Below are 27,096 nucleotides of genomic sequence, written 5' to 3'. Positions count from 1 at the left end.
AGAAATACAAATATTTCCATGACAAAGACCACCTGAGGAAATTCACTCACACCAAACCAGCACTCCAAACTGTCCTGAAGGCCATTCTAGAGACAGATAACAAGGATTACAGCTCCATGAATCCCAACAGAATGAATCCACCAGGCAAGGCAAACAATTAAAAAATAGGGGAAAAAGGGAGATAACAACAGGAAAACAACATAACAAGTATAAGTCAACATGAGTCATAACCATCAATATTAATGGTCTCAACTTACCAATGAAAGAAAACAGACTGGTACAATGGATCAGTCAGGAAGATCCAACAATATGCTGCATATAAGAAACACATTTAATTAAAAAAGAAATTCATAGACCGAAAGTCAAAGGATGGAAAACAATACTCCATGCCACAGGAAACCAGAAAAAGCAGGGGTTGCCACTCTATTTGCAGACAAAATGGATTTGAAGCCAGGCTGATTAAGAGAGACACAGAAAGTCACCACATCCTTGTAAAGGGAACAATCCAAGAAGAGATAACAATCATAAATATATATGCACAAATACCAGTGCACCCACCTATATAAAACAAATATTAACAGACATGGAAAATCAAATAAACACTAATACAATCATAATAGGGCACCTAAAAACCCCACTATCACAGACACATCAAACAGACAAAAAAAAATCAACAATGAAATAATCAGAACTGAATGCACCTTTTTAATAAACAGACTTAGTAGTGTTCTACCCCACAACATAGAATACATATTCTTCTCAGCTGGATGTGGGATGATCTCCAAAACAGACCACATAATACTAGTATATAGAATATGCTTAAGTAATTAAAAGGAATTGACATTATCTCATGCATATTATCAGACCACAGAGCAATGAAACTGGAAATCAATGGCAAATGAAACCACAAGAATAACCAATGGGTCACAGATTAAAGAAGAAATTAATCAGTGTCTATAATTAAATGATAATGCCAATACAGCATATCAGAAATTATGGGATGCAATTAAAGCAGTCCTTCCAGGAAAATTTTATTTATTGATTGATTGATTGATTTATATCTTTTTGAGACAGGGTTTCACTATGCAGTTCAGAAGGGTGTTGAACTCACTTTGTAGTCCAGACTAGCCTCAAATTCACAGCAGTCCTCCTGCCCTAGCCTCCCAAGTGCTGGGAATACAGGCATGTGCCACCACACCTAGTTTTATGAGGGAAATTTATAGCAGTGAATACCTGTATCAGGAAAACAGAATGTACACAAATAAAAAACTTAATGCTGAACCTCAAACATCTAGAACAAGAAGAGCAAGTCAAGCCCAACACTTGTATGAGGGAGGAAATTATTAAGATCAGAGCAGAAAGTAATGCAGAGTAGGCTAAGAAATAATACAAACAATCAAAGGATGGAAGATTCATTGGTTCTTTGAAAGATTAAATAAAATAGATAAACCCTTAGCCAACCTTATCAAAAAAGGAAAGAAAAGACTCAAATCCATATAAAGGATGAAATCACAAAAGATCCTGCAGAAATCCAGGAGATTGTTAATACATACTTGGAGAACCTGTATTTTAATAAGATGGAAAATACAGAAGAAAAGGACAGTTTCCTAGATATACACATGAATTACCAAAGCTGAATCATGAAGATGTAAAACTGAAGATGTAATTAAAAACCTACCAATAAAGAAAAGCCCAGGTTCTGACAAATTCACTGCTAAATTCTGCAAGAAATTTAGAGAAGACTTAACATCACTGTTTCTGATGAAATTGAAATAGAAGCAAAACTTCAAAATTTATTCCTGGAAGCAAGCATTATCCTGATACCAAAACCAGAGAAGGACCCAACCAAGAAAGGGAACTACAGGCCAAGCTCCCTAATGAACATAGATGCAAAAATCCTCAATAAGACACTGGCAAACAGAATGCAGTAAATCACAAGGAAGATTATACCATGACAAAGTAGGTTTCATCCCAGGGATGTTAGGATGTTTCAATAAACAAAAATCAATAAATGTAATATATCATGTTAACAGAGCCAACGACAAAAACATACATTTATCTCTAGAGGCAGAAAACACATTTGACAAAGCCCAACACCCATTCACTATAAAAAGCCTACAGCAAATTAGAATAGATGGTCTTTACCTCAATCTGATAAAAGACATCTACCAGAAATCAACAGCCAATATCATACTAAATAGACAAAAACCAAAGGCTTTCACGCCAAAATCAGAAATGAAGATGTCCATTATTACCAGTCTTATTCAATATATACAGTTCAGGACATACTAGATGGAGCAATTAGATAAAAGAAAGAAAAGGAATAAGGAAGGAAGGGAAAAATACAGATGACATGATGTTCTGTTTAGAAAACCTCCAAAATTCCACCAAAACACTTCTAGGTTGAACAACCAAATTCAGTGACATATCTAGATACAAAGTCAACACTCAAAAATCAGTAACATTCATGGACACAAACAACACATGTACTGAGAGAAAAATCAAGCAAATAACACCTTTCACAATAGCATCCAAAAAATGAAATACTTTGGAATCCATCTGATGAAGGAAGTGAAGACCTTTACACTGAAAACTACAGTATTCTAAAAAAGGAGATTGAAGAGGGTATCAGAAAATGGAAAGATATCTTTTGCTCTTGGGTAGGAAGAACCAAGATAATAAAAATGGCCATATTCCTGAAACTGTTATACAGATTTAATGCAATACCAATCAAAATTTCAACAGCATATCTCACAGAACTAGAGAAAATAAATTCATTTGTAATGAGAAGAGATCTAGAATAGCAAAGGAAATTCTGGGCAACAAAGGCAATACCTACTTCAAGAACTTTTTTTTGGTACTGGGTACTGGAATCAAACTCAATAACTTGTGCCTGCCAGGCAAGTGCTTATCCTGCTGACCTAAATCCCTGGCCAAGAACCTGTATTTTAATAAGATGGAAAATGTAGAAGAAATGGACAGATCAACCAACAGAAACCAATCAGTAACAATCCCAGACTTAAAATCATGCTATAAAGCAAATGTGATAAAAAGAGCAAGGCACTGGCAACGAAAAAAAAAAGACTTGAGGATCAATGGAACAGATTAGAAAAAACTACACACATATTCAGCCTCCTTATCTTTGACAAAAGTACCAAACACCTTCACTGAAAGAAAGCCTGTTTAAGTGTACCCTGGGGAAGTAAAAGTGGAGGGAGAGTCTTAAAAAAGATGGCAGAAGATATTGTTAATAGTGTATCAGGATTTAAAACCCACATTACTCACACTACTCTGCTTAGATAGATTTTATTCTTTTTTTTTTTCTGATAGATTTTATTCTGTCCCAGTTTGTCTACTTGCATTAGATTTGAGAGCACAGACAGCTATCCCAAAACATCAGGATATAGCACAGTAATCATCTTTAATTTCCTATTATCTTACCTGGAGCCCTGTATGACTTACAGTTTTATCATGGCTGATCTTAGTTAAATCTGGTTTGTTTGATTGCTGTTTGGTATCAACAGATTTTATTCAAAACTGATAGTACCAAGTCTGAGAGTATAGGCAACTACACTGAAGATGACAAGACTCTATGATACACATTCTGGTTTGATAACTGCTGGTGTTTGAAGTTTTATACTATATACAAAGTTCTGTTTTTATTAATACTATTATGTACTGATATACTCAATTATACTATGTCTGATGATATAGACAATTCTACTGAAGATAACAAGAGACAACACAGGAACTATAGTAGAACTCCTTGTACAATGGTCTTATATGTCTTTTTCATTTCATGTGTTTATAGGAATATGTTTTGTTTTGTCTTGCTTTGTTTTGTTTTTCCCTCTAACATAGAAAGGATAGAAATACATGTTAAGACTCATGCATGTGTGGAATCTATAAACAGTTTATGAGAATTGATCTTATGACACATAATGAAATGAACAGATACTTTGAAGAAAAAGAGACACTAAAGTACCCAGTGCTGATCCTGGAGGGTCATAATGTGAAACCCAGCAATAGGATTGTTCTTTGTTCAGAGTGATATTAGACTGCTTGGATTTGTTCAATCTCAACATAATTGAAGATATGGGTAACTGCATGTATGTTTAAGTGCATAGGATTGATAACCATATTTCTAAGTTTTTGATGGATAGTTGAACAGAACTGCTTGCAGTCTCACTGCTTGAATCCCCACTTTATATGCTCCACTTTAGTATCTTGAATAACTATTTGTAAGAGGACAATGTGTAATCATCAACTAGTGATTTCTTACTGTTTATTTTTTTCTTTCAAAGTATGTATCATTGTTACCCATTTTTTGTTTTGTTTAGTCTTTCTTTAAATAAAATTTTTAAAAAAAGATACTACAGTACTTGGTGCTGATCCCAGAGTGTCATGATGTGAAATCCAGCAATATTATTATTCTTTGTTCAGAATGACTTTAGCCTGCTTTAGTTTGTGCAATCTCAACATAAATGAAGACATGGATAACTGCGTGTATGTTTAAGTGTATAGGATTGACAACCATATTACTAAGTTTTTGTTGGATAGCTGAACAAAACTGTTTGCAGTCTTGCTGTTTGAATTCCCATTTTATATGTTCCACTTTTGTATCTTGAACAACTATTTATAAAAGGACAGTATGTAAACATTAACTAGTGATTTCTTACTGTTTATTTTTTCTCTGAACGCATGTATTATTTCTACCCATTTTCTGTGTGTTTAGCCTTTCTTTAAATAAAATTTTTTTTAAAATTTTAAAAAAAAGAAAGAAAGCCTGTTTAATCAATAGTGCAAGAAAATCTCGCTTTCCACATGCCAAAAATTAACCATTCACTGAAGTAAATTCAAAATGGATCAAAGATCTAAATATTAAAACAGAAGTACTAAATCTACTAGGAGATATAACTGGTAGAACTCTTGAATAATGCCTTAGGCAAAGACTTCATTAACAAAACTAAAGTCACACAAGAACTATCACAAAGATCAATTACGTGGAATCTCTCTCATCTTATTAAAAAGCTTTTTCACAGCAAGAGAAATCACCAACAGAGTAAAGAGACAACCCACAGTGTGGGAAAAAAATTTGTCACTTGTTCCTTAAAGGACCTCTATCTAGAATATATAAAGAAAAAAAACCCAGACCCACCCAAATTTAAAGATCCAGTCACAAAATGAAGAAGTAGAAAGAGCACACAAATATATGAAAAAATGTCCAGCATCATTGGTCATTTGACAAATGCAAATTAAAACAATGCTGAGATGCCTCACTCCAGAAAGAATGGGTATTATCAAGAAATCAACCAGTAACAAATGCTTGCGGAGCTGTGGTGAGAAAGAACCTTCTCCTTTGCTGGTGAGAGTTTAGACTGCTACAATCACTTTTCCAAAATCTTTTTTTTTTCCCCCAGTAATAGAGACTGAGCCAGGGCCTTGAACATGTTAGGCAAGTGCTCTAACCCTGAGCTACTGGCCTGGTCCTTCTAATTTTTTTGTTTTGTACCAGGGATTAAATTCACAACCTCACACTTGCCAGTCAGGAGCTTATGCTGCTGAGCTAAGTCCCCAGGAAGTCCTTTTAATTTTGAAGGCAACATCTTAAAAGTAATTTCTCCTTGAAACAAAGTGGAAATAGGTGGCAGAAATTAAGGGAGACTTTCATTTTTTATCCCCCTTTGTGGTACTAAAGATTGAATCCAGGGCTTTGCTCATGTTAGGCAATTTCCCTTTTTGCATGTGAGGGCTACACAGCCCTTTTTAAAAGATCTTAGCTTGAGACAGGGTCTCATTCAATAGGCAAGACTGAGTAAGGACACAATCCTTCCACAGCTTCTGCAGTAGCTGGGATTACAGGCATAAACTTCTGGCTTAAAGGAGATTTTTGATTTTTTAATTTGGTAAGCTTTATCGGTTTTTTTTGACCCTGTAATTTTGATGGAAAAATACGGGGCTGGAGATTTAGCTCAGCGACATAAGCGCCTGCCTTGCAAGCAGGCAGTTGTGAGTTTGATCCCTGGTACCAATAAAAATGAAAAAGACAAAAAAAAAAAAAAAAAAGAAAAAAGAAAAGAAAAAGAAAAATAAGAACCTAGAGAAAATAGAAACATTTAAAAAATACAAATATTTAGTAATATTTGAGAAAATGAAAAAAGTTCTAAATTCAGAAGATACAGAAGGAAGTACTATGCTGGAGAGGTTTTCAGTTTGTAAAATTTGGTTTCAGCAGAGGAAATCTTTTGAAAAAGTAAGTCTTCTAAAGATATCCAGTACCTAAAAGACATGGGAGTTTTTTTGCTTGAATGGCAGTGAGGGCTAAGAAGCCTGCCCACTACATTCTTTCTCCAATATCTCAATTACATTAACCTAGAAATATCTGGCAAAAGAACAGCTCGCTGCTTAAAAACCAAAACCATGTCGCAAACATTCTCATCTTCTCTAATTTTGTACTTCTACCATTCTCTCAGCAATTAACTACATCTCATAACATTTTCATTTGTGTTTTCTGGAAATACCTTGTTATCGGCCAATTCTCTGACTACTTTACACCCCTCTAATACTTCAATGTTGAATAATTTAGTTTAACTCTCTTGAGCTTACAGATACAAAATGAGACTCAGAAAGATCCAGGTTAACTACTACTTTGCATTTAGGTAAACAATATGCTCCCAGATGAACACAGTTATTAATAAAAGTGCAAGTAACTTTCTTTTAAATATTACATGAAAATCCACTGCGTTAATGTTTTAGTGTTTGTTGTTAGACTCCAACATTTAGTGTACTCATGGCACATATTTATGTTAAATCAGAAGTTCTATAACTGCATTTTGAATACCTTATCAATGTACACAGGATAATCGCTTGAAACCAGATTCTGGCATCTTTCTCGGTTTCCAATCACCTTCCTGAATTCGAAAAGTCTAGTATGAAAAAGGAGAGAAAAATGAAAACAATTCACCTTTTATATACCTCCACTATATTTAAGTCATACAGATTAAATATTATCAAATTCAGTTCAGAAACCATATTAAAATTTAATTTTTATCAAACAAAAAATTAAAGGCACTGATACTGAAAATTAATTTTCTTAGGTCCAGATCCTATAGGCTATAGTGTATTTCTAGGTATTTATTTACTTTTTGAGACAGAGTCTCACTATGTAGTGCAGGCTTGCCTTGAACTTTTTATGTAGCCCAGGCTAACCTGGAATTTGCAGCAATCCTCCTGCCTCAGCCTCTCCAGTGCTGGGATTACAGGCATGGACCTTGCTGAATCTTTAAGTATTTATTTAGTTTTTTTTTTTTTTTTTTTAAAGTTTTTTGATAGAACCTTGCTATGTAATGTAGGCTGGCTTTGAACTATGTACCCCAGGCTGCTTCAAATTTATGGTGATCCTCTTGTTCAGTCTCTCGAGTGCTGGCATTACAGGGGTATGCCACCTTGCTTGGTTTTATTCCAGTTTTACAGTCATTATAAATCTGGGTTACCCGAGAAAAGTCAATGCCTGGAAATTAGTTTAATAATTACTGAAGTTAAAAAAATCTAATTTGTATTGTAACAGCAAATGCTTTCCTCGCCCCAGCTAGTATACTTCAGGTTCTTAGTTGCCCAGATAAGAGTTCCTCTTCCAGTTCCAACTGCCTCTCTGTGATGCACACTGTATAAAGCAATCCCCAATTAACAAGTCATCTACCTATATGTTTCCTGCTTGCTTATCCCATATAAGCCTTAGACCACCAAAGATCAGGGCCTGATATTCTGAGAATGACCCCAATCAATGTACATGATATAAAATGAATTTGCTTCCAAATCCTGGGTGTCATTTTGCTGTTTCTGCTTGCTGTTGCAGTATTTATTTAGGTTTTTTTTTTTTTTTTTTTTTGAGACAGGGTCTTGTTCTTGTTCGTGAACTCATTATGTAGCCTAGGCTGGCCTTGAATACAAGATGATCCTTCTGCCTCAGCCTCCGGAGTGCTGGGATTACAGGTGTGTGCCACTATACCCAGCTTATTTTGTCTTGCTGAGAGCTCTTTAATAGATGAATTACTTTTCACATGGTCCAGTTTTTGAAGTGATGAGCTAAAACTTGAGAAATAACTAAAAAGATAAAAGGAAGCAATTACATCTTTAAAATAACTTAAAGTTTAATATCCCAGTCAAAACTGGGCTTGGTGGTGCATGTCTATAATCTCAGCCTTAGGAGGCTGAAGCAGGAAGATTATTGCAAATTTGAGACCAATGTTGGCTATAAAGTGAGCTGAAGAGCAATCTGAACTGTACAGGGATAGCGTGTTTCAATAGGAAAAAAAATCATTTCTCAATCAAACATTCTGTATTTGAGAGGATAGGATTTTATAACTGCAATAAAACAAATTGTTAGAAAGTATTTAGAAAAAAAATAATTACCTTTTGAGGTGCTCTGGCCTTCCCCATCCTCTAATAAAAAGTTTGGTGAGGAGAAGTCTCCGGTAGAGAACGTCTAATTTGCTCACACCCATTAGTAGCAAACAGCATCTAGAAGCAAAATTTAAAATGACTTTAAATTTTTCTTTTCTTTTCTTTCTCTTTTTTCCCCCAAAGACTAGAACTTCATCCACATTTTGCAAGTACTCTACCAACTAAACTACATCTCCTGCCTAAAATGTTTTATATTTAATCAAGACAGAAAGACAATTTGCTTTTTCTTTGAATGTCAGTCAAAATAAAGATTGAGTAAATTCTTGAATTGTTTTGAAAATCAGATATATTTGTTAAAAAATATGTTTTATAACATAAAATAGCTAAGATATTATTAATTCTATTCTTGGAAAAGAACCGTTAATACTCACATGATTAGATCAATTTTCATGTCTACATCTGGTAATCTAAACAACTCCTTGAAGATAACAATATGCAGTATTACAAGATTTATTAAATTCTTATCTTGTTTTGAAAGTGTACATTGTTATTGTTTTGAGGTTTTTGTTGTCCTTATAGTTGTTATTTGTAAGTCTCATTTTTGTTTTTCTGCACTTTTTTCTCTTAATCATTTTTTGTATCTTTTAAAAATTTTATTTAAAAGAGTAAGATTAAACACAACAAAACATAAGAAAACAATGTAAGAGACATAAATTTCAAAGCAAGATAATCATAGATCTTCACTATCTATCATAGTGTTTGTTTTCTTCCAAATAGTTGTCCATATCTTCATATACAGAGAATTCATACAAAACAACACAGTATAAAACTGCTCCGAACAGAATACAGGAAGGTATTTTAGGTCTTCAAGACCAGACAATAGGGAAGTCAACAATGGCTGTCATAGTGTCTCTCATTCTTTTCAAAATAGCCGTTTCATACCTTCATGTATGTTGAAATTAAACAAAATAAAACAGGCTAAAATCACTCTGAACAAAGAATAATAGTATTGCTGGATTTCACATCATGATGCTACAGAATCAGCACTGGGTATTATAATCTCTCTTTTTCTTCAAAGTAGTTGTACATTTCATCATGTGTTATATAATCAGTTCTCATAAACTGTTCATAGGTTCTACGCATGCATGATTCTCTACATGTATTTCTATCCTTTCTGTATTAGAGGGAGAAACAAAGCCAAGACAAAATAAAACAAATTCCTATAAAAACATGAAATAAAAAAGTCATATAAAATCACAATACAAGGTGATCTACAATGGTTACTGTGTTGTCTCTTGTTATCTTCAATAGAATTGTCTATATCATCAGGCATAGTACAATTGAATATAAGGGTACATAACAATATTAATAAAAACAAAACATGTAGACAATGTAAACGTTCAAAAGCAGGTAATAATCAAACCAGAGTGGGTATCCTAGTGAATCTTGTCATCTTCAGTGTAGTTGCCTATACGGTCAAGACTTGATACTACCAATCATAACAGATCTGAATAAAATCCATCAATACAAAACAGCAATCTAACAAACCAGATTCAAATAAGATCAGTCATGATAAAATAGTGTAAGTTATACAGGGCTTCAGATTAAGTTAATAGGAAAGTAAGAATGATTACCATATTATATCACACTATTTTCAGGATAGCTGTCTGTGCCCTCAAATCTAGTACAAGTAGACAAACTGGAACAGAATATAATCCATCTAAATAGAGTGGTGTGAGTAATGTGGGTTTTAAATCCTGATACACTATTAACAATATCCTTTGCCTTCTTTTTTTAGACTATTCCTCCCCTTTCACTCCCACAGGGTGCACGGCGCATTTTGGGTCCCACCAACTCCCTCAGTTTTTAGATTGGGGGAGGGGCAACCTGCTATTTACTTAAGTGGTTCCAAACCTTCTCATTCCTGGACTTGATCTCAAGTTGTATTCCTTTACCTACAAAAGCCTCAAGGTTTTCCTTCGTTATAGCTGAGTAGTTCTCTACTGCACATAAGCATCTTGTCTTTCCAACCTATCTGCAGGTGCTGGTCAAGTTGCCCCTATTTCTCTCTGGTTCCCTGTCACACAGAGCACTGTTTCCTCATATTTGACTTTTGGTCCATAAACCCTTTTTCAGGTTAATTATATTTCCTATACAGAGCATTTCAGTGGACCCTACCTCCTGATCTACCTTGCCTTTTTTTTTTTTTAGTGTATCAAAGGCCATCTATGTTAGAGATTATAGCCAACCTTCTCTGCCTCATTTCTGCTATGCTATTTTTCTGCTACTAGTTGTCTACTTTTCTCCTTCATTCCACTGTCTGCCCCATTCATTGAGGCCTCTCTGCCATTATTCCTGAAATCCTGGTATTTATTTTCTCCTCTAGAATGTTCTTCAGTATTCTCTGGTTGGATTGGTGGTCACGATTTCCCCCAGTTCCTCTTTGTCATGTTTCTCCATTAACTTCTAAAGACAGTTTTTCAGGCTACACAGTCTGGGCTGGAGGTTATTTTTTTTCAGGGCTTAGAATACTTCACTCCGAGCTCTTCTTGATTTGATGGTCTGTGTCAAGAAGTCTGCCATGATTTTGATGGGTTTTCCTTTATAAGTGATCTGGTTCTTTTCTCTGACAGTTTTTAATATTTTGTTCTTATATTGAATTTCTGGGATCTTGACTATTGTATGTCTGGGTGTAGCTCTGTTTTGGTTATAAGTGGCTGGAGTTCTGTATGCCTCATACATCTGAATATCACTTCCTTTTCCTATGCTTGGGAAGTTTTCCTTAATGATTTCTGTGAATAGCCTTTGTATTTCCTTTGTTTTTACCCCTGCTTCTTCATTCACATTCTTTATTCTTAAGTTACAGATCCTCTTGTCATCTTCTAGCCTTTGTATTTTTTTTTTTTTTGGTCAGTATCAGGGATTGAACTCACGACCATGCACTTACAAGGCAGGCGCTTATGCCCCAGCCTCCTAGCCTTTGTATTGTTACTGCCTGTTTCCTTGTTATTTTTAAGAGATCTTCCTTTCATGATCATACATTGCAAACCTATCTTCAAGTTTTGATAGTCTGCCCTTAGTTTGTTTCAAGCAGTTTTGCTAGTTTTCAGTGGAGTTTTTAATTTCCTGGTAATCTCTTTGAATCTGCTTTCTAGGTTTTCTTTATATTCTTCATCGAACATTTCTCTCTTTTTCTTGTGTTCCTCCATTCTTCCATCTGTGTCTTGAGAGATGCATAGCATTTATTTTATTAATCTTCTTATATCTTGCCTTACTTGAATTAATATTTCAGTTTTAAGCTCATCTATGAAGTCGTGAAGATATGCCTTTATGTCCGCTGATGCGGTGTCTGAAACTGCATGTTTGCTGACCTCAATCTCTTCTGTATTTACTCAATATTATGTGATTTACTCAATAATATGTGAGTATTGAGTAAATACTCACAGGGTTGGGGACTGGGAGCTTTTTCTTACTTCTTTCTCTTGTCATGTTTTTGGTTTCCTCCTTACGGATGTATAGTGGAGGTCCCAGCGCCTTTCCTTGTTGGTTATTGTTCTTCTGAAGCCCACTGGCTAGGGATTTCTGCCCTCTCCAGTTTTCTGTTGGTCACTGAGGTGCAAGCAAGGGTGGTGTATGCTGGCCCCTCCCCTCCCGCCAGTCAACCTATAGGGGCCTTCCCCATGTTAGTGTGTGCCATGTGTATGACACTGGTTTGGGATGACTTACTGGGTCCTGGCCAGGGGTGTGACCCAGGCCAAGCAGTTCCCACCAATCTGCTCTGGGTAGAGAGTAACCAACTGAAGTCACTGCTATTCCTTGTTCATGCCCGTCCTGCCTGATTCCAACATGTGGTGCAGTTGGTCACCCCTTTCCCATTGGGAGGGTCTTATTCCAAGCACTCACTGCAGGTTAGTGCAGGTCCCTCACCAGCTCCGTTCTCCATTGGGCTTGCCAACCCCTGACTTCAGCATGACTATATAGATCTATAGATTATGAAAATATAGATTTGAGTATTAAATAATGTTATAGTACAGGGAACCAGTAATAATGTTGCTATTATTAATAGATACAACTTAAATTTGCAGAGAATCATAGAAGTGATTTATGTAATGCTTATACCTTAAGCTCATGTATATATATTCTTTTTTGAGAGAGGGCATGCAGTTTGCCATGCAGTTCAGACTGGTGTACTTTGTAACCCTGGCTGGTCTGGAGCTCACAGTAATCTTCTCACCTCAGCCTCCCTAGTGCTAGGACTACAGGCATACACCACCATTCCCAGCTTAATTTTTTTATATTAAAGAGAAAAAAGAAGCTAAAGATGCTGGATTGGTAAGCAGCAGGATACAGAGCCTCCCTGAGAGAGACAGCTCAGATGCTGGAATAAAACATTCTGGAGAGGTCTGGATAGGGGGAGATGGATCCTCTGGACCCAGGAAGAAACTAAAGGGAAAAGAGCTGGTCATAAACATGTAGTCCTGGGGCTACCATTAGAGCAGCTAAGGTAGTGGCCACAGCACTCTCGCCGGAGCGTCCCAAGCTCGCACTGTCGTGACTTGCCAGAGTCATAATCTATAGATCTACATAGTCTATTATTAACTCTTTACAACAAATAATGACATATTTGTTCCCTTCTTCCCATAAGTAATTACATAAGAAAATAGGTTTTTAAAATTTTATACTGAGGGAATTAAAAATTTTTAATATTAATGAAAGGAGTAATAGGCCTATTGATAAGAAGACTCCATTTTTTTCTTAGAAACTTGCTTAAATGGATCAATGGATTCAAAGTTAGTGCCTCTATCATGAAAGTCAGTGCAAATGTTTATCTGCAAAGACTAAACTTAGCTCACAGGTCACAGAAAAACAGGTAGGCTGGCCAAGAGTTTACTGACCTGAGTTATTAAATCAAATAGATCAGAAGCATGTCACAAATATCAAATGATGTCATTAATGCAAAGACATGACTATAAAGCACTGTTTATTAAACTAACAAATCTAAAACTTTTAAGTGTCCAAAAACATGTATATATACAATGGAAAACTGTTTTTAAAAGGAGAGAAATTCTAGCATATGCTACTATATGGACATACTGATGAATCTTGATACTATCATAAAAAGACAAACACTGTATGATTCCATTTATATGAGATAGCTAGAATATTCAAGACTCACAGACAGATAGTAGAATAATGGTTGCTAGTGTCTGGGGGAAAGGGAAAGTGGGAAGGTTGTTGTTTAATAGGCACAGTTTACATTTTGCAAGATGAAAACTAGAGGCAGATGGTGGTACTGTTTGCTCAGCAGTATTAATGTATTTAGTAACACTGAACTGTACACTTAGAATTTTTTTTTTTGTTTTTTGTTTTTATCGGTACCAGGGATCGAACTCACAACTGCCTGCTTGCAAGGCAGGCGCTTATGCCGCTGAGCTAAATCCCCAGCCCCTACACTTAGAATTAAAATAAGTAAAATTATAATATTCTACCATAATTAAACTATCATAATTTAAAAAGGAGAAACAATTTAGAATTTGAAGTTAATTCATGAAAGCTGTCAGAATCAAAATGAAGTCACTTATCTCAAACACTTAATAAAACAGAGCTGGGAGACCATGACAAGAAGGGTCTTCATGCACATTTGCCTGATAAAGAACTATCACAAAAACTTTGCCCAAACTAGTCTTGCAGTTAAGGCCTTTCTGAGGGTATCTTTCCAACAACAGCTTGCAGCACCACTGCAAGTAGCATTAGTAATCCACAAACTTACAAACAGTAATTTTTATGAGGACCCTCTTGTAGCAATGGCTAGTACAAGTCACTGCGTGCAATAAGCCCCTGTAACCAATGAACTTTTGCTTCAAGCAAACTGCATGCACTTCTTCCTTTTTGTCTTTAAAAGGTTACCCTTCTCTCAGTCTTCCCAGATATGACCAACATCCATTACACCATGCCTATCCCTGATTGCAATCCCCTGCATATTCCTAAATAAATTCATTCTTTGGAAAGCCTTCCTTCTATTTCATTTCAGTTTGCAGTACTGAGGATTAAGCCCAAGGCCTTTGCACTGACTACATGCCTAGACCTTTTAAACTTTTTAAATTTTGAGACAAGGTTTCACCAAATTGCCAAACTGCCCAGATACCTCCCCCACCTCCACCCCTTCATCACTCCTTTCTCAATCTCCCAGATTGCTGGGATTTTGGGTATGTGTCACCATGCCTGATTTGTTATTCTAGATTGATAGTCTCCTTAAAATTTTGGTAGAAAGGCAAATGATGTTTTCTTTTCCTTTTGATATGTCCTCAATAAAAAAGTATCCTATTTAACTTAGAACAGAACTCAAGTATTATTTTCTTCAAAAAGCAACACCACATAATTTAAACATTTGAAAGTTTCACTATGATCTTCAAATGAAAGAATATCAAGAACTCTTCTGAGCCTAGTCTGTTTCCCCCTCATCTTTTCATTTTATGCTTCCTTAAGGATTAATTTCCAAGAAGCCAGCCACGCTAGGCTTTCAGTTTTATGGCTTCGGATCATTTCAAATAAGCTAGGAGCCAAGCTGAATTGTGTTAGAAGCATGAATGGTGAAGATTCCACTTACAGGGTTTTGGCAGACTTTACTTACTTGCAAGTGTTAAGACTCAAGAATAGGGGCTAGGGATTTAGCTTAGTGGCAAAAGCACTTGCCTGGAAAACGTGAGGTTGTGAGTTTGATACCTGGTATCAGAAAATTAAAAAAATAGACTCAAGAGGGAATTTTTGTTGTGTGTCAGCCTCGCCTTCTGGAGACTATCCACACTTCTCAATCTTTTAGCTTTCTTCATAGAAGTTCACAAACTGGCAGTGTGAGCTATGGGAGAGACACTCTGTCACCTTTGCCATACTCCTGTTGGTTAAAAGATAGATCATAGGTTCTGGCCAAATTAAAAAGAAGGGGATTACATAAATGTGTAAACATTACAGGGCTATGATCATGAGGACCACATAGATACTGTGTTTTCAATGGAGGAAACCCTATACTTAGCCTTTGAGTACAATGTCTGAGTTAACATCCTCAATACAAAGTAACATTTACTTCATATGTTTTTACCAACAGGAAAAACAAGACCTCAAACTTCACAGACCTGATTACTTCATATGTTTTTACCAACAGGAAAAACAAGACCTCAAACTTCACAGACCTGATAAACATTTGTCTATAAGCCAATAAGCGCTTGAAAACCATGTTTTTTATATTTCTATAGTAAAAGGTAAAATGACTGTTGAAATACTGTCTCTTTTATACAGTAATTAAGAATGATTAAAATCATGGAACTATATAGGTAGTGTAAGTTTAAATTGCTTGGCTACTTTTTCTTGAAGAGTAATGTCTGTACGGCAGGTACGGTGATACACACTTGTAGTTCCAGCACTCAAAGGCTGAGGCAAGACTTAAATTTTGAACTTCAGTCTCAGCAAGTTAGTGTCTTAAGAGATCCTGTCTCAAAAATAAATAAGTAAGTAAATAAATAGGGGCAGCACTCCACTGCATTAAAAAAAAAAAACCCACATCTTTTTTTCATCTAGGCCTTGGCTGATGGGTATTTGGGTTGTTTCCAAGGTGTAGCTATTACAAATTGTGCTGCTATAAACATGAGTGGGTATATAACACTGTGCTATGACATTCTTCATTCTTCTCAGAAGATACACCAGAAGGGAAATAGTTGGGTCAAATGGGATCTCTAATTCTAGTTTTTTGAGGAATCTCCATGGTGGCTGTGCCAGTCTACATCCCTAACAACAGTGAAGAAGGGTTCCTTTTCCTCCCTTAGCTCACCAGCATTTGTTATTAATTTCTTGATAATAGCCATTTTTTTCTGAAGATGGAATCTCAGTGTTGTTTTAATATGTATCTCTCAAATTTCATAGTTTTATTTGCTGTTTCCATTTCTTCATCTCATAAGTGTGTCTTCATCTCAGATGCCCATTTTTGGACTGAGGTTTTAAAGCCTGGAGCAGGGAGGCTCTGATTTTTTTCAATTCTTTATATGTTCTAGATATTAGTCCTTTGTCTGAGGGACAACTGGTTAAAATTTTTCCCATGCTGTGGATTGTTCTTTCCTTCTATTGGTGATTTCTTTTACTGTGCAAAAACTTTTTAATAGAATGAGATTCCAGTTGTTGATTCTTTGTAGTATTTCTTGTGCATTCAGGGTTTTGTTCATGAAATCTTTGCCTATATACCATGTAGTACTATTCAGCCATAAACAGAGATAAACATGAGACATTTCTAGGTAAATGATGTACCTTGAGACTATACATTGAACACCGTGTGTGTAAATATTGCATTGTTTCCCTGGTGTGAGACACTGAAAGGGTAAATAAGGACCAAAATACGCACTAGATACTATGAGACAGGAAGAAATTGTTAAAAGAGGGGGGATGTACGCAGCTCAGTTTAAAGATTTTAGGTTCAGACCTCAGTCTCCTCCCCCATATTCCAAAAAAGAATAAATCTGATCTTTAACCCCAGTTCTGTTATGGTGCTGCTAAAACCCTTGGGATTTTCCAGGTTAAATGCCTGTGTTACCGTAATAAAGTGACTCACACGGTTGGGGCTGAACCATACTTTGGACCAGCTTGACCTCAGAGAAGGGAACAGAGTGGGAAATCACATTTAATAACTTGTCCAATGATTCAATCATTCATGTGTATGTAATGACTCCCCAGTAAAAACTCTGACTAAGGTTGGAGATTTTTAGCTGATGCGCACTTTGCTATCTCTGGAAGGAGATGCTCCGGACTCTACAAGGACAGGCACGGCAGCTCCACACTGCTTCTTTCATATTCCTTCATTTGACCGTTTCTGAGCTGTATCCTTTAGAAAGCTGCAATTTATTTAGTTATTTATTTTGGTACCAGGAATCAAACTAAGGGTCTTGTGCTTGCCAAGCAGGCACTGTGCCGCTTAAGTATGTCCCTGAACCCTGATTTTATTTATTTATTTTTTTTATCGGTACCGGGGATCGAACTCACGACTGCCTGCTTGCAAGGCAGGTGCGTGTGCCATTGAGCTAAATCCCCAGCCCCGATTTTATTTTAAAAAAAATTTTTGACAGAGTCTTGCTATGTAGTTCAGATTGTCCACTCATGGGGACTTACTTCAGCCACCCAAGTGCTGGGACTACAGTTGTGCATCACTACACTGTGCTAATGCTGCAGTTTCAGTACTGTACAGTGATATCCTGAGCCACAAGGATCTTAATCTCTAAATTTGCAGGCAAGTAACTTAGAAGGCTGGGTGATCAAGAGATTCCTGAAGTGTGATTAGCACTGGCAGTGACACTAGAAGGCTGTGCCTTTTTTTCCCCAGAATGCTATCTAGAAAAAAAAAAAAAAGAAGACTGTGCCTTTAACCTGTAGGTCTGTATTAATGATGGGTGATGAGTGTCATACTGACCTGAAGCATACCCAGGTGGAGTAGAAACACACAATAGTTTATTCTTTACACAACTTGTAAAATTCTGATGAGTGTTACATATTCCAAACCGGCCAACCCTTTGGATATGTTTTGGGACAACAGGGATAGCATAAGGAAGCAATTCTGAGTGAAAAGTGATTTTAATTACTTCCTTGGACCTTTCTGGAATTATTAAAATATATACTACTGAGCCAGGCACAGTGTTATATGCCTGTAATCCTAGCTATCAAGGGAACTGAAGGATAAGGATCACGAATTCAAGGCCAGCCTGGAAACTTAGACTCTGTCATCTATTCATCCATTCATTCATTCAGAAGTAAATAAGGCTGTTATGTAGTTCAGTGGTAGAAAGCCTCCAGATTCCATCCCCAGTACCACAAAATAAAACACGGATAGGTTTTTTATGTGTATTTATTAAACTGCAGAACAGTGGCATATCATCATAATTTAGGATTTTATTGTCTTTACAAGTGCTGTATTATAGACCCTTTATTTTCTCTACTAACGCAGGATGGGCTGGGTTCAGTGTTTTCCTTTGCAACATCCATAGCATCAATAGCAATTGGCAGATTCCATGTTAGTAAAAAGACAAAATTAAAAATCCAACTCTAGCATTTTCAGTGAAAAGAAAAATAATATACTGTTCATAAGATTTAACTTTTAAAAATTTCAACAGTCTTTTATGCTGGTGGGAGATAAAACTAAAGACATACATAAGTAAAAAAAGTGTAAGGGAAGCAAGAAAATACTTAAGTGTCGGGCGCAGGCGCTCAACACACCCCGCCCCGGACGATAAGACTACGTCAGCTTCCGCAATGCGCGTTACGTCCCTCTCTAAACTAGCCACCTCGTGCCCACCTCGTGCTCAGACTCTGTGGCAACCCCTGATTGGCCACAGCTGGGTATAGTAGCCAGAGCCTGCGTCCCATTCCAGCCCTGCTTCCTTGGGGCAGCCTGTGATTGGTCACGGCCCAATATATAAACCAGAGCCCGCGTAAATACAGCGGCAGTTCCTGTTACCACCTGAAGCGTCTCCCGTTTCATTGGGGCTGTGCCGGTCACTTAAGAACAATAAACTTTTCAAAATTTTTGTAACATACTATATTTAATACGTGCCTAAATTGTTTAGCCATTCCTGATTTTCAATCCTAAACTAGAAACCTTTATTACACAGGCTGTAAGAGTCAGCACTCCAAGCTGGACTTGGAGTATGTAGTGCACGTCTGTAGCCCCAGACTCTGTGAGGCTGAGGCAAGCAGATCACAAACTCAAATGCAGCCTGGGCAACTTAGTGACTCAGAAATAGTCTGATACAAAATAAAAAACTGGGCTGGGGATGTAGTGTAGTGTGAAGGCCCTGAGTTCAATCCTCAGTATTGAGCAATGGTGGGGGCAGTGGCGGAGGTAGAACAGTCTGCTCCAAGTCTAAAACCAGCGTACTCCTTGCTATATTTACCTCAGTAAACAACTGACAAATGAACACAAAGCAAATCACACACCCATAGCTTACTATAAATAAGGTTGTTGGATTTTTATATAGATCTTCTTACATTCTATTTCAGCCCCAAAAACAATATAAAATACTTGGATTTTCTGACTATCTAAATATTTCAATCTTTCTAGGCAGGGCTGGCTGTATTCGGGATACACAGTGCCGCCATAAGCAAACAACAGTCCAAGTCCAGGGTAAATGCAACTCCAATTATCAAAAAGTGGCACCATCTAGAGCCATGCCAGATACAAAAAGCCCTTATTTTAAGCTTCACTGACACCAAAGAGCTTCTGCAGAAATAGGATCTACTTCTGAAGTATGTATCAAGCCAAAATGATACAACTGCCCATCTACATTTTTAAACCACTATAAAAGGGAGGAAAAAGTGAAACAAAAATAGAAGCTCAGTACAATGCCAAGGAATCATATGTCTTTCCTAGAAATGAGCTCTATTGCTAAAGTGACACTGATGGCCTATTGTATCATCTAGTACTTTTTACCTCCTCTGTGGTATCTAGATATTTAAACAGTATAAATCTAATTTTTTTCTGGATTTCTATTTACAGAGTGTCTACATATATCTCAAAGGTATAATGAAATTCTAAAAAACACCATGTACAAAAACTTTCTAAATAAAAAGACCTAATTTTTGCTTAGTAACTTCTGTTTTAAATTACTTTCCAGTAAAAGTTTAAGATAGTAAGCAAGGGTTTACTCAGACACCCAGCATGAAAAACTACCCTTGAGCAGTGAGTTTAATTTCTTTTACTTTTACACTAGAAAAGAGTAGAAAAACAGGAAGTTCATTTGTTTGGGAAGGGTATGCATATTTATTCTGACACTCATCTAATGAAATCCAATGAGTAGACTGTTTGCTCTTTGTATGAAACATTCAGGAAGTAATCTTAACACCTTTTCAAAGGCCTTTAAAAAGAGGTTTTAAAAAATATTTACTTTGGATATTAAGGGCATGCGGATTCCCAAGAGATACTGGAGCTTATTCAGATTTCACCACTTGTGACATACTCATTGCATGTATCCTGTGGTCTGAAGTCATCACTTGGAGGCAGCAATGGAAAACACCAGTGGCAAAAGACTCAGGTACATCCACTGGCTGTGTGACCTTGAGAAAGCCACCCGAACATACAATGGGAAACAATCTTTGACCTAATACACCACAGCAAATTATTTCATTTACAAAAATTAAGTTTTAGTTTAATAGATATAGAGAAAGACTGTTCTTGCTATTCTTTCACAGGAAGCCTTTTGGTAAACAGTACACCTTTACATTTAGGATTCTGTGTTTCCTGAATTCAAGTCTGTGTGTGTTCTTGGAAATTGAAGCCAGGGTCTTCCACAATGAGCTATATACTCAGCCTTTTAAATTTTTAAAATTTTGAGACAAGATCTTGTCAAATCACTAAACTGCCCAGGCTGGGTTTAAACTTGGAATCCTCCTGGCTCCCCTTCCAGAGTGTGTGCTATCATACCCAAATTTAAATGGCTGCTTCTCAGATGATGATCTATGTAAGTTACTTCAGTATTCTTTGCGGAAATTTTCCAATTGTACCTCAAAAGATGTGAGGCTGAAACGAGGAAATTTAATATGTATTACTCATCATAAGTATTTAATATCTATTACACACAGATGTATATCCTTTTTGCTTGGTGCAAAGATAAAAGTTTCTTTGTCCATTATTATTTGCAACATACACTACTAAGCTAGCCTCTGAGGACCAAGGAAAAGCATGGTGGAGTAACACTACCTCCCAGTTATTGGGATCTGACATGTTTTTGTGAGGTGTTACAAATGAATTTGCATGAGTGAATTCAATCCCTACCAAAGAACCAGGGGATTCAAAAGATTAATTCTCAACAGAAATCATCTCCAGCTTAGCTGTTTACTGGTGACATGTACTTAACACACAGAAGGTCACAAATAAGTCAAAGATTAGAGGAGACAGCAACATCACACACTACAACTCATAGGAAACCTGGCTCAGGAAAGAAATATTAGTTGAAAAGAACCGAGTTTGTGTCCCAACTCTTGCCACGTCTATGAGTGACTGAGTAGTTAACGTCCCTGGATCTCAATTCTCAATAAAATGGAAATTTGTACTCTGCACACCTATCTCAAGGAAAAGTCATAATCAAATAAAATCACATGACAATGTAGCTGGCGCTAATAAAATGTTAATTTATGACACACACATGCTGACTATTGCCATCAGTGAGCCTAGGAGCCTGGCTGTAAAGATAAGGAGTTAATGTAACGACCAGGAAGAAAGTAGCATCTGCAGCCAGCGAAAATATCATGATTTTCTAAAAATGCCATCTTCCTTGTGTGGCTAGGCAGGTCCCGTGCCCTTTCTAAGCCCGAGGCTCCAGGAGCAGGATCTGCTGAGGGCACCTTTCCAGGTTCCAGGGACCTCAGCGGGGTGCAGGCTGGGGACCCTCGGGTAAGGGGCTGGATCTCACCTTCAGGCCCGGCCCTCGCAAGCACTACAGGTGACGCTGTCATGTAGTCACCCAACCTAGAAAGCGAGAGGCCGCAGCCACCTCCACTTCCCGCTGCAGGCAGCGACCCCCAGCTGCCCTGCGTCCCGCGTCCCGGCTCCCTGCCTCACGTCACGTACGCTGCGCGCAGAACCCAGGAGGGCCGGGGTCAGCCGGCTACTTACTAGCCACTGGGCGGACTTGTGTGCTCAAGCGGGCCGAGCCTCCCAGCACCGCTGCTCTCGAGGCTTCTGAGACTGGACTTTCGTCAGCGGGCAAAGGCGGGCACCCCGGCCTCTCCAGGAACAGCCGTGTGATCGGCGGGCCGCCGCGAGGCGCTGGAGGAAGACAGCGCGCGGCCGGGCTGGGCGGGGCTGTTTAGGGAACGCCCCCGCGGTGTTCGGCTTACTCCGGGGGCGGCTGCAGGGTGGAGGCGACGAACACAGAGCCCCGCCCCTGTTCCGCTCGGGCCGCAGCGGCCTGGCCTCCCGCGTGACTCCGCCTCGGACCTCAGGCCGCCCCGCCCACTTCCGGCCGCCGGGCGCGCGCACGCACTCGCAGTCCTCACCGAGGCCGCAGGCAGCTGGGGGTCGGGGGTGGGTGTCGCGAGAGTTGTGACCCTGTGACTATGGCGAGTCCGGGGGTCGAAGCTGAACGAGAGGCGCTCTTAGGCGACCACACATCCCGAAGCCGGTGAGTTGATGCTGGTGGAGAGGCACTAAGCCTTCTTGCGCTGCTGTTGGCACTGGCACCCTTCGTGGCATCAACAGCCCTGGGCGGAACCATCACACCGAGAGGTGTCCTCGCGGCCGCAGGTGTCGGGATCCTGGAGTCACTCGCAGCTTCAGGCTTCTGGTGGGAAAGGCTCCTGGTCGCGCGGCAGTGAGCGCGTGGCTCGGGTTCTCAGCCTAAAAAGAAAACAGAAAAACAAGCAAAATAAATGAGTTGACTGGGGACTACTAGCAGATAATTTGCAATACAGGTTACGCTGGCGACGGCAGACGTGGGAGGGGGAAGTCTTTCAAAGAGAATCCTGCAGGTGAGCTAATTAAGAGTCGAGAGTCCGAGGTCGCCGCAGTTCACCGAACCAGTGTCAGATACTTGTCTTGTGCAATCTTGATGTCACTGCATGAGGACTTTTTCTTACCTACCAAATCCTTTTTGCTAGTTTTTTTTTTTTTTTTTTGAAAGCTAAGGTACCTCTTTGACTTTAACTGTCACAGTACTGCAGCAGCTATGCCACTGCGTTTTGTTACCGTGTACGGCTGATCGTTTCCCATATTAATTAAAAGTTCTTAAATGGTCTTAATCGGTATTTGAAGATACTGGTCTTAGTAATCACTGGTATTTCTTGATCCTTTGATAGCGAGTAAATCCGTCCAAAATGGGCTGACTTGTCCTGTGCTAAATGTATAAATAAAAATTTTTAACCTTCAAAGAGCGTCAATATTTTGATCCATATGATTTTTAAAATGTTGATCCTATAGACAGTTGTTTAGAAGAAAACAAGAGACATTATGGTAGCCACTATTGATCTCCTGTTGTCTTGCTTTGAAATCTGTGTCACTTACATTGTTTTCTTCTGTCTGCTTTGTTCTATGTTTTGTTTTACCCTCCTTAAAATTAAAATAAAATTTTGATCCTAGTTTATTGGCCGTGTTTGAGAAACGTTTGTACTTTCACACTTAAATATGTATTTTTATCTTTAGGAAAATAGAATTATATTAAACAAATAAGATTGTATCAAGTAAATTAACTCTTACATAATTAAACTGTCTGAATCGTAAGTTTTGCTTATCTCATTCACCAGATTTTTATTTTAATCTCTATAATTGAAACCCTTTAGAAAATGTATTTCCCTAACCCCTGACAATTTATCAAAATATGTAGAAATACAATTTTGTCTTGATTTTTGTCTTAAGATCATTAAAATGACATTAATACTGCCGGGTTGGGAGGCTGGAGCAGGAGGATCCTGTGAGTTCAAGGCCAATCCAAATTACATAGTGAAACCCTATCTCAAAAAGCCAAAAATCCCCAAACAAACAATGCTGACTGAAGTCTATTTTTGATACAGTGATATCCTTTAAGCCAGTCTAGACCTTTGGGACTGTCGACTTCCATACTTTCAAATACACATGTTGACCTTCTATTTTCTCTGCCGGTTCTGTTCTTGACATTTTTGAAATCTCAGCAGCTCCTGTTTTTCTTGCTCTCAGCAAGCTCTCTTCCAGGTTTATTTCAGGACTTCTACTTTGCTGTGGCTTTGACATCATGTGTCTATTTTGATAGAAATACATAGACCTTGATCAAGGCTAAAGATCTTTCCTATTAGTTTAAAGTGTGTAAGTTTGAGTACACAGACTGTAACATTTGGATTTGTCAGAATCATGTTTGATTTTCTTGTTTTTTTCTGTCTTTCAGAAAGATTGCAGAATTCTTAAGTCATAACCCTATATCTAACCATATTACATGTGGTCTTATAGTACATTACACATTTAGTAACCCTATCCAAATTAAACCTACTTAAAAGACTTTTGTCTTACTCTGAGCTTCATTTTGTTCAAGTTTACTTATTTTGTTAGATTGACAGATTTCAATACTCCGAATTAATATGTGCATACCAGCAATAACAATTGTTTTGAAAGTGTTTAGGCTTTTTATTTGGGTTGTTTTGTTTTTTGTACTGGGGATTGAACTCATTACCTTGCACTTGCCAAGCAGGTACTTAGTGCTGCTGAGCTAAATCCCCAGTCTTGGATTGTGGTTTTTTGGGGGTGGTTTTTGTTTTTTTTCTTTTTATTGGTACCAGGGATCTAACTCACGACTGCCCGCTTGCAAGGCAGGCCCTTATGCTGCTGAGCTATATCCCCAGCCCCCTGGTTTGTGTTTTTGACACAAGGTCTTATTATGTAACTTAGGCTGTCCTTCAACTCATTGTGTAGGGCAGGCTGGCCTGAAACTCACAGTGATCCTCCTGCTTTGGCCTCCTGAATGCTGAGATTGCAGGAGTGTACTGCCATGCTCACCTCAATGTTTTGCTTTTTAAAGGTATTTTGTAGCCAGGTATGGTGACCCATGTTTTTAATCACAGCACTCAGGAGGCTGAGGCAGAAGGATCATTGCAAGTGCTAGACCTGCCTGGGCTACAATGTAAGCTCAAGACCAGCCTGAACTGATTAGTGAGACCCTGTCTCAAAAAGACAATAAATAAAGAAATATAAGGTATCTTGTTGCTAAGTATATACAATGATGCATAAATATAATCATAAAAATTAAAAAGTAATGCTAATTCATAGATAAAGTAGTATAGCAGAAACCAGTATTAGTAAGTTATACCCCTTTTGTATCATTTTTTATCACTTTAGGGAAGAGAAAAAACGATTAGCACAACATTCTGCTTGTAATGAGATAAGGAATATGCAATCTTTGTAAATTTTCTTTTCTAATCAGATTTTATTGATATATTTTAGATGTAAACATAAATCACATTCATCGTAGAGGATTTGTGCACATATACGCTATTTCTTGTTTCTTTTTTTCTATTTCCCTACTCTCCCTGCAACCTCTTTTCTCCTTTTTTTTCTTTTCTCCTCTTTTTACAAAAACTTTATTTCCTTTTTTTCCTCCTTTTCTCATTTTTTTAACCCCCCAAAACAAGCAAAAAACCTTTTTCCCTTGTTTCCTTCACCCTCACCTCTCCCTTGTTCACCTCCCCATTTGAACATTTATTCCTATTTCTCATAATACCTATTAAAATTTTTGTTCCTTATTTATACTTTTGGTTTCTCACATCAGAGAAGCAATGTGGTGTTTACACATGTGTGTCTGATTTATTTCACTTAAGAGAATGGTCTCAAGGTGCAACCATTTACCTAGAAATGTCTTGAGTTTATCCTTCTTTGTGGCAAAGCAGTACTCCATTATATAAAAAAACACATCTTTATCCATTCACCAGTTCCAGGCATTTGCAGCCTTTGTAAATTTATCTGAAATGTTTGGAAGCAGAAGAGTGCCAGATTTTGGATTTTGGATTTTTAAACTTTTGGAATATTAAAAGTTAATTTTGTCTACTATTTTTAGGGCACTTGTACCTGCCTATCATAGAAGGGTAGGTGTAGGAGTTTCTGCCTGTGGTATGTCAGTGCTCAAAAAGTTTCAGATTTCAGAGCATTTTGTATTCTGGAATTTCAGATTATGAATGCTTAATCTATACTGTTTTCTTTACTCCTAGAGAATGGGACATTATAGAAACTCAAGAGCATTATAAGAGCAGATGGAGATCTATTAGGATTCTTTATCTTACTATGTTTCTCAGCAGTGTAGGTAAGTACTAAAACTTATGCATAATTTAAAAATTTAAAACAATGACATTTTAACCTCAGTTAATATTTTTAAAATCTTCGGTATTATACTAAAAATATGTAACAGGCCAGGCATGGTGGCACACATCTGTAATTCCAGCACTCAAGAAGCTGAGGCAGGAGGATTGCTATGAGTTTGTGGCCAGCCTGGGCTACACAGTGAGTGAGTTCAAGGCTAACTGAAGTGTATAATGAAACTCATGTCTCAAAAGGACAGCACCCCCCCCCCAAAGAAAAAACCCCACAAAGCTAACCACCTTAACATTTCTAAGTTTGGCAGTATTAAGTATATTCCTGTTACACAACCAGCCAGTAAAGCAGGAGTGGGGCATGTGACCCTGCGCAGCTTGTAAGATTATAAACTTTTAATGTTATTAAGGGATTTTTAGCTGTGTCTTTCATGACTTGATTGTGAGTACTTGAATGCAGGCTGCGTAGGCAACAGCGGAAGACTGGTTAGGGAAAGAGCAGTGCTGACTAACGCTGCCTCCTGTGCCTGCCACGCAGCCGCCAGATTGAAACTCGTGTATCACATATTCCACACGCTTGCACAGCTTGGTTACTCATAATACGTGATAACCTGGCCGTGTACATGCGTCTATGAAGACGGCTGTTTATTGTTGTTAAATAAGCATGTCTGCCCTGTGGCTCATGGTTTAGACAACCCTGTGTCATAATAAAAAATGTGAAAAAGGAAGGTTTGTTACTTGTGTGCACATTTATATGTGGCTTAAGACAGTTCTTTACTCAGCACAGCTCAGGTGAGCCAAATTGGACACCTGTGCTTTAGAACATTTTCTCTTGAAAAATCAAAACTTTTTTGTTTGTTTGTTTAGCAAAACCAAGACTTTATGCCCACTAAATAATTCCTTGTT

At 37.8% G+C, this 27,096-nt stretch overlaps 2 protein-coding genes across 6 annotated transcripts in view; one reads left to right on the top strand and one right to left on the bottom strand.

Moving 5' to 3' along the window:
• Abhd18 (abhydrolase domain containing 18) overlaps positions 1 to 22,218 on the bottom strand; it is a 75,119-nt gene extending 52,901 nt beyond the window's left edge. The window contains exons 1-3 of the mRNA XM_013160288.3: positions 22,043 to 22,218; positions 8,413 to 8,520; positions 6,842 to 6,926 (exon numbers count right to left, since the gene is read on the bottom strand). Coding sequence (XP_013015742.1) covers positions 6,842 to 6,926; positions 8,413 to 8,504 — 177 coding nt within the window. The 5' untranslated portion in view covers positions 8,505 to 8,520; positions 22,043 to 22,218. The remainder of the gene's footprint in view (positions 1 to 6,841; positions 6,927 to 8,412; positions 8,521 to 22,042) is intronic.
• A 117-nt stretch (positions 22,219 to 22,335) lies between these two features.
• Mfsd8 (major facilitator superfamily domain containing 8) overlaps positions 22,336 to 27,096 on the top strand; it is a 29,463-nt gene continuing 24,702 nt past the window's right edge. For 2 of the 5 annotated variants that reach the window (XM_003476781.4, XM_063260757.1), the window contains exons 1-2: positions 22,336 to 22,550; positions 26,092 to 26,183. In XM_003476781.4, the coding sequence (XP_003476829.1) occupies positions 22,486 to 22,550; positions 26,092 to 26,183 (157 nt within the window). In that variant the 5' untranslated portion in view covers positions 22,336 to 22,485. Of the gene's footprint in view, positions 22,897 to 24,908; positions 25,083 to 26,091; positions 26,184 to 27,096 lie in introns of all 5 variants that reach the window. The other 3 variants (XM_063260755.1, XM_013160286.3, XM_063260756.1) reach the window with 3 other exon arrangements.

Source organism: Cavia porcellus, unplaced genomic scaffold (assembly GCF_034190915.1).
Source record: "Cavia porcellus strain 051 isolate PalLab524CR breed Dunkin Hartley unplaced genomic scaffold, mCavPor4.1 scaffold_14, whole genome shotgun sequence".
Classification (NCBI taxonomy): Eukaryota; Metazoa; Chordata; class Mammalia; order Rodentia; family Caviidae; genus Cavia; species Cavia porcellus.
The sequence above is the reverse complement of the archived record's forward strand: the minus strand, read 5'-3'. Positions and strand labels throughout refer to the sequence as shown.